The sequence below is a fragment of the Athene cunicularia genome (genome assembly GCF_003259725.1).
Source record: "Athene cunicularia isolate RWA chromosome 4 unlocalized genomic scaffold, athCun1 chr4_part3, whole genome shotgun sequence".
Lineage (NCBI taxonomy): Eukaryota > Metazoa > Chordata > Aves > Strigiformes > Strigidae > Athene > Athene cunicularia.
In genome coordinates this window covers 11,615,440-11,623,879 of record NW_020799100.1, presented here as the reverse complement: position 1 = coordinate 11,623,879, position 8,440 = coordinate 11,615,440, and the positions used below count along the sequence as shown (strand labels likewise).

General features: G+C 48.9%; 1 protein-coding gene across 1 annotated transcript; it reads right to left on the bottom strand.

The window, feature by feature from the left end:
* Nucleotides 1-3,696, bottom strand: LOC113480161 (DNA-directed RNA polymerases I and III subunit RPAC2-like). Its single transcript, XM_026848781.1, has 5 exons — nucleotides 3,658-3,696; nucleotides 3,476-3,573; nucleotides 1,718-1,794; nucleotides 549-631; nucleotides 1-204 (listed from the first exon to the last, which is right to left on the bottom strand). Exons 1-5 carry the CDS (start codon nucleotides 3,694-3,696, stop codon nucleotides 157-159), a joined length of 345 nt encoding a protein of 114 aa, XP_026704582.1. The 3' UTR covers nucleotides 1-156.
* Between the last annotated feature and the right edge of the window lie 4,744 nt (nucleotides 3,697-8,440).

Genomic DNA, 8,440 nt, shown 5'->3' with positions numbered 1-8,440 from the left:
TGCAGCATCAAACTTCATAAACTTTATTATTAGTGAAAATACAGTTTTGCATCAAAGCAGTCATAAAAAAAGAATACAAACAAAAAAACACACTTGACATGGGGAATTCAACACACAGAAGTTACACACATCCATGGGGGCTGCCATCCCCAAATGCTACTGCATCTCTTCCTTCCTCTGGGCCCTGTATTCCTTCATGCTCTTCTGCAAACAAGAGCAGAGGACAAATGTTAAAAGCATATATGTGAGCAGCTCATATAGCACAGTGCCACCACCCTGGTCTGTGCTGTGACTTCTCCGCCCAGTGCCTGAAGTGTTGAGGGACCCGAGAAGCTCTGACAGAGCTCCAAGTACTTTCAGAAGTGACTGAGCTTTACAGTCACTCCAAGGGAAAGGAAACCAGGCCATGCCGCTGGTCAGAGAATGTCTAAAAAAACTATTAAGTTTTTCATGTCATAAGTGCCTACAATGCAGGTCTCAGCCCATTCTTCTCCCCTCCGAGACCAAGAGATAGAAAAGGCCCCTGAGCTCTTCAGAAATAGTCTCACCTCAAAGGTGTTGAGCACGTGTTGGCAAACACCCATCAGATCGTTCAGCCCTTTCCGGAATGGCTCTACAGCAGGAAGGGCCCCTTCAGGAAAGAAAATGCGTTAGTGAAATGGGAGACAGCTTCCAAAAGGGCTGATAGCCCTGTCCCTCACCACTCTGAGGCAGCATGGTTGTTACCACCAGGCCCAAGTCACCATGACAGGGAGAGGCTCTTAGACCAGGTATGTCCCTACACACCTCCCTCCTCTCAGCACACCACCAGCAGCCCAAGAGTGTGGTGTGTGGTGGTTCAGGCTGTGGCACAGGATCAGCAGACACCCTGCAGTTAGTCCCATGGGGAAGGGGTTCCCTTGGCAAGGCACGCAGGCAAGGCACGCATTTCCTGAGCACTATTTTTAGGAAATTAAAGAGTCAGCAACCACCAACTAGATACTTGCTTCCAGAAGTGTCTTCTATGTATCTGATGCTCAAGGGAACAGCCCCATGAGGAAGGAATGAAATAACACTGTCCCTCTAGGCAGCAAAGCAAGCTGTGGTGATTGCAGAGCCTGGATGGAAGGCAGTGACTGGGCATGGTGTGCTGGGAGGAGCGAGTGACCCCAAGAGCCTCAGACCTGTCAGTACTATCTATTATCAGGGAACAAAGTCATCTTTGGGAGGCAAGTCAAAAGATGTCACAGACTGATGGGGCTTTTCAAAAGAGCTTCACATCATAGCCTGATGACCAAAGCTGCAAGACAGCTGAGAAGGAGAAACAGAAACAAATTATCTCATTGCAGCTATATATGTCAGGACATTCTAGCTTTGCTTTCCAATCCCAGTGCTGATTTCAGGGCAGATGGAGCACCCATCACCTCTGTCAGCAAGCAGCAGACCTACTCTACCCCAGCACTACAGTTCAGTGCCTGCTGCCAGCCAATACAGATACCTGGGACGAGGCAAAGCTGTGAGCTCCTCAGGCCTACAGTTGGGAAACAGAAGAGCTGTAGTATAATGGCTCAGAGCAGCCTCTCCGGCTGAGCAACAGGGCACAGCAGTTGCAGGTGGCTAGCAGAGGGAGAAAAGTGCTTTTCTTTATTTAAGTGACTCATGGCGAAAACCTGACATGAACAGGGGGAATTACACAAAAAAAGGGCCCCAGACACAAAGGAAATGTGCACACCCATACCTCTGGTCTGGATTCGGAAGTTGATCTTGCTTTCAGAAGGATGTGTGATGCAGTAGCCACAGAACTCCACATCAGGGCTGCAGGAGGGGAGAAATGAGGAGAGAGTAATGAAACCCAGGCCAGTACACAGTAAATCTTGGAAAGTCAGAGACTCAGGCCACCTCAGACCTGCAAGGGCTTAGGATGTTTCTAAAATGACTGAGGGGCTTATGGGAGGGATATGCTGAAGTAAAACTACCTGCGTAACCGTATTCACGACCCCCATCTATATCTGAGCTACAGCTAGAGATTTGCAGAGGAAAGACATGTCTGGAAAGATCATAGGCACCATCCTGGCACCACCAGCAGTCCACTGACAGGTCTGCAGAGTTCAAGCAGGGGATCCTGGATGCTTGGAAACCTCACTGTACACAAACCTGATGCAGTTCTGCTGGGCAAAAGAAGCTGACAGGTCTAAGGCACTGCAAGGATTTACCAGGGTGTTTTGCAGGCTGCACAGCATTTGCCATCATAAGCCAAGACGCTGGTAGAACATTTGTGTGCCCAGCAGAAAGAACAGCCCTTTGCAAGAAGCCTGCTGTTTTTCTTGTCATGGTGATTTATCAGAGGAATTCACATGACATTTGCAATGCAACTGTCACTTGAAACTGAACACTACACGGAACTTCCTGCTGTAATTCTCAAGCTTTACCAGTAGATCTTCACAAACCCTCTGTGCTGCCCTGTTCAATAAAATCAGGCAACCAGGGTGAACCTATTTGTATATTTTGATGGAGGCATCAGAATAATTAATTCCTGGCATCAATTCCTGCATCTCCATGCAAGCATCAGAGATGATCAATTTGCTTAATACTGGCTGTTCCTACCCTCTTTTCTGACAGTGCTTGTGCCAGAGGAGACACAGATACTGACCACATGTACTTACATGGAGATGTGCACTGTTTTACCTGAAAGGGCCAAATAAGACATTCAGAAGTCTTTCACATATCAGACATTAAATTTCCTCCATAACTAACCATCAAGGAGCAGTGAGGGCTGGCTGTTCCCACAGGATGGGGAGCTGGAAGCCATGAATAGTAAGAGCTGACAGGGCAGAGGCCTCACTAGTTAGCCCTGTCCCACAGCACCCAAGCAAGGGAGTAGGGGGGGTACAGAGGTGGTAGTCAAGGTCAGTCAAGCATCCAGATAATCAGGCAGGTTTGTGGGGATGAAGCAGGTCTGAGAACAGGCCAGGAAGTCAATCTGGTCAGTGACAGGTCAGGTGAGGGTAATGAGGGTCAGATACTACCCAGTGATCACCAAGCAATGGCAAGGAAGGACTGATGTCAGGTCAGAAAGTCAGTTCATGGGTCAGCATCCAGATGGAATCCACCGCCCAGTACAGGCTGAACTGAAGACCCGTACTCCTACAACATAGCTCAGGAGAGGCTGAAAGCCCTCCTGAGGCTTTCAATGGGGCTCCTGGGCCCACGGGCAGGGTGTGGGTGGAGGCCCCAAGTGTGGCTGGTCAGGCCCATTAACACCTATTTGTGCTCTCAGGGTCCTGACACTAACAGCACAAGGAAAAAGTTAATCCTATGAAGAAAAGTAGGAGGAGTCTTTGACACCATGTCTGATATAAAGAGGGGTGCACAGAGGTAGTTTCTGATCATTTGCCTTGTTCCAGCAACAACTGAGGTGCAGATCAGTAAAGAGAAGGCTAGAAAAGGAGACAGAGGTACCCTCAGTGATGCCAGACACTGTAGAGGCTCCACTTACTTCTTCATGACCATATATCGGAGGGAGTTGCCAAGTGTGTGGTCCTCATCATGCAACACAAACGTGACACAGTTTCCATCTGTCCCATCTGCCTGGACCTGCCACAAATTGGAAAAGAAAAGATGATGAGGTAATGAACACTAGCCCTAGGGTGAAATATTAACTATTGTGCTCAGCTTCACCAGAGTAACTGGGAGGGCTTGTAGGTCTGGCTGGGCCATCTCTGTGGCTCAAGTCTTGGGAACCACAGTGTAACCAAGAGCACCTTCACAGTGAAGGGAAAGTGGCAAAATTACAGACCTCAGAGAATCCTCTCCCTGGTTATCAAAATGCCTGCGCAGCCTTTCTCTTCACAGGAGAAGAGAAGCGCAAAGTAAACTGAGGCTTCAGGACCCAGGGTGGAAAGAAGCTGGGAGTGACTGGGTTGGTGTGATCCCAGGTCCCACCACCAGCCTGTGGCTAGACATGGAGAACGACAGTCAAAAAATCCACAGGGAGGAATGCTGCCTCTCAGCAGAGAAATCATTGCAGCTCAAAACCAAAAAGGAGCTGTAAGCCCAGATTCACACCTAGGATGAGCCTGGGGAGCCCACCAGCAAGGCTCAGGCTGCTGAGTCCCACATGTACTGAACCCCACAACACCAGCAGCCAGCCCCTAATCCTCCTGCGCTTTTGGCTCACATGTCCAAAAAGAGCTTTGACACCTAATGCTTCCTGAGAAGACTGGTTTGGAATCCCCTCCAAAACCAACAAGTCACCTAATTAATTGCTTAGTTGTTAGAGGACTGCTGAGCCTCTGACCTTTCCCCAGGCTCAGCGTCGGCTCTGTGGAGCTGGACATGCCCAGACAGCCCCCAGCCGCCTCCTCTCTCGGCAGCAGAGGGAGGTTTCAAGGTTAAGTGTGGAGCCAGGCTAAGATGAGCGCTGATCTCTTCACATCCTGCCTGTGGCCAACTCCTCAACCACTCCAGGGGTTTTATGACGCCTCAGTACTGTCCCACTAGCAGTCCCGGGGAACTGACTCAGCAGTTCAGAAAGAAACCCAGACTGATTTCTGCAGAGGAAGAGATCACCGAGACCTGCAGCACAACTCAAGGGCAGGCTCCCCATGCACCAGCTATCACATAAGAGTAGGTGTGATGCAGCAACCTTATTTGCTAATAAGGGAAATAAACTGAGTTGTGAATTCCAGTTAAGGCAAAAATACTTTTATAAGCTTTTCAATTCTGGGCCAGCTCTGGAAGATCATGCAAAGCCTTGGCCCCTTTACAAAAAGTATGTCAATCCCCTTCTCATAATTTAGCATGGTTTTCCTAATTTACACTAACATCAAGAAATGCAGCCATTGTAGACCTGAAAATTAAAATTCAATTTCTGGTATATCTAGAACCTGGTCTTTCTCTGTTTCAAAAGTCAGGACCAAGATAACTCACACTAAAAGGTGGTGAAGGGAATTGAATGAGTCTAAATCTTAAAGAGAAGGAATAGGACAAGAACAACATCAACTATGGGGTGAGGGTCTCCCTCACCTCTCAGCATCTCACTGTCCACAGCCAAAGCAGTGAGTCTTGGCCAGGAGTTAAAATAAGGCAGTGAGTGGCAAAACCACCTTCCCTTGGTGCGGAACAAACACGTATGATTTGACATGGGTCAACTGGGCAGCTGGTGGCATGGATAAGACACCCTGCCTGCTCTCCTGCTTGCCTCACCCATCACCCTCCTCCCTCTTCCCAGCAGCAGCTATTAGCCTCAGTCTCTCCTACTGTGAGGCCTTGCAAGGAAGTATCTATTAAAATTATAAGCACCAGTCATACTCTAAGATCTTGTTTTTTCTGAAGACTACAGGCTTAAACAAAAGCAGACTAACTCAGAAGGCACCCACATGCCAACACAGGTCATCTGGCCCCCAGTCTGCTCCCTGCATCCAGTTGCAGGGTTAGAACTGTGCCCAGCCACCAAAATCCCAAGTTGTGTCCCCGTCCCCCCCCCAATACAGGTACAGCTCTGTTCATTGGGACAGTGATGCTCTTGCAATTTGGTCACACAGCAGGAGTTATACTGTAGCTCAGGTGTAGCCCTGTGCACATAGGGGTGAAGAGGTGCTTTTCCAGACAGAGAGCAAATAAATATCTACAGCTGAGTTACAAATGCTGCATAAAAATTATTTGAAAAATATCATAACTGGGATTTTAACACACTGTGCTGGGAGTTGCAGAGCCTCCAGACTCCTTCCTGGAGCTAAAGGAACATGTGGGTGTAGGAAGGGACAGACACACCTCTGGCACGGTGGCTGGGCCACCTTGTTGGGCTGCAGCAAGTGCCTCAGAGCAGCAATCCAGTGAATTTAAGCTGTCCCTGCCTCCTTAGGATAGCATAAGTACCCAGGGCATTGATCTGGCAGATGAAAGCCAGAGCAGTTTTTTCACACAGACATAAGGAACACATTGTGCTGAACCTGTCTACTTCACAGAGACTCCATTTCTCTCTCCTTTCTGTGAAGAGTCCTCAGATACAATTCTGGATCTCAGCAGGACCATAAGCTTTTCCACTTCTCATCAAGCCACTGGCCACCTAGTCAGCCATCCTACCTCTGGCACAGACCTGTCTGATGTTTCCGAGGACAACTGACAGATTCACCTGAAGGACAGATTCCTCCCCTGTCCCTGCAGCAATCGGGTCTGTGCCCTGAGGCTGAGATTTCTCAGGGGGTTTCCAAGTCTCATCTCAGAGGTGACCAGGTATCAAAACTATTCATAAAATCAGACTGGTCTGTGTTGGAAGGGACCTTGAAGACCACCTAGTTCCACCCCTCTGCCATGAGCAGGGACACCTTCCACTAGCCCAGGTTGCTCCAAGCCCCGTCCAACCTGGCCTTGAACCCTGCCAGGGAGGGGGCAGCCACAGCGTCTCTGGGCAACCTGTGCCAGTGTCTCTCCATCCTCACAGGGAAGAATTTCTTCCTCATGTCTAATCTAAATCTGCCCTCTGTCATTTTAAAGCCATTACTCCCTGTCCTATCATAACATGCCCTTGTATTCATCACAAGAAAACCTGTTCACCTATGAGCCAGCTTGTAAAAAAAAAAGCCCTGATGCCCTGGAGTAAGGAATTCTGCTCATCTGGCATTTTTTCTCTTTGGTTACATACTGATTTGCTAGCCTCTTTACCAAATTGTCCTTGTTCTTGTATTATGGTAGAGGCAGAAGGAAAAGCTGATGAAAGCTCGAGGCAGCTTCAGGGTTGATCAAATTCACTTGAGTCCCTCAGAGACAACAGAAATGGAAAAGTCTGCACCTCCCCTAAGACGATCTGGGGTACACCCTCTCACCAAGGTCAGGAGAGGGTCCCTGTGACCTGGCCACCCACGCATCGGTCACCCTCCTCCTCTACCAGCTACACAAGCCTAAGAGCTGCAATCTCGCATCATCCAGAAGCTTTCCTGCTTAGAGGGGCTATGATTTATGATGATGAATTATTTAACGTTGTATTTGGTGTCTAGGTAGTGCTTTAGCGGAAACATTAGCACAACACTGAAATAGATGGGATCAGCTAGACATGAAGTGGGTGGGGAACAGTCCTACAACTCACTTGTTCCTACACTAACTGCATTTCATGCATAACTTGCCTTTTCTGTCAGAATATATAGACCTTTGCTGGTCCTCATGAGTCAGTATCGCTTTCTACACAGCCTCCTGTTTTCTGTATGGTACTGCATTCCTCATCAAGCAACCTGTTGGTTTGTTGCCAAGGGACTCTCCTGTAACTGCAGGTCTTCAAAGGTGAATTTCATTCATCACATCAGACTTGCAAGATTAGGATTGGGCTTTCTAGTGCAATTGTGACTTTCAGCCTGTGGCTGGCACAACTGGGGACAAGAATATGGCTCTAGAGAGCCTGAGAAAAGTAACTAGCAGAAGCCAGACTATTGCTAAAAGACTCTTGTGCCATTAGGAAATGTTTAGGGGCTGTGGATTTAGAGACTATGGAAAACTGTTGTATTAAGCCTTCCCCAAAGGCAGCTTTTAAAACCAAGCAACTTACAGAGCCAATTTGTTTCTCCTGTACAGCTATCCTGGTGTTCAGCTCTCTCCATTTTCCACTGACAGACAGACACAGAGCAGCCGATGACCCTGTGCCAGGTCTCCCTGTCATCGTGTCTTGGTGTAACTGCCAGTGGTGAGCCTGCAACCCTGTTAGCATGAAGCGCAGTGCCATCTAGTGCCTTCTGCTGTCTGCAGTGGCTACTGGGGATGGAAAAAGGGTCCATAAACTCCTGCCACAGGGCTCAGCAACCTGAAACGGGTCAGAGAGGAGACGAGGCACACCGCGGGGCCTCCAGCTAAAAGGCAAAGCCACTCAAGGCCTGATGTTACACACTGAGAAGCAATCATATTTAAAAAGCGAATCTTGTTTTAAAAGATGTTAGCCCTAACTAGTTTTAAAATAGGTTAATCCTGACCTCTAGCCGCATTGGTTCCCTATAGGACAACCTCAAACATCTAAACTTCAAGAAATTCAACTAAGTACGTATGTATTCCTCTCTGTCCCTCCTATAGCAGGAAAGACTGCTAGCTTTCCTCAGCTTTTCTCCCCCTGCTGTTAACAGACACTGCAACAGAGCAGCGGCTCCATGTCAGGTAAAATCAAAATGTTTTATGGGTTGAAAAAAGCCTGGCAGGGCTGCACGGCTCTCTTGCGGGCGACAGCTGAGGAGGGTTTAGGCTCGGATAGGAGAGGAAAGGCTGTAACGCGGGCTCTGTTTGCAAAGGGATCTTTGTGATTTCCTGCTGCCGGCACGAAGCGTCAGCCCGGGGATGCGGCTTTCCCTTGGACCTACCCTCGCCGCCACCATTTACCCCGACGCCAACACCGCACCACCCCCCGTGCTGAGGGGACCCTGCGGCTGAGCCGTGCCCGGGAAACAGCAGGGAGGCCCCGGCTGCCGCTGCCAGGGGAGAGCAGCGC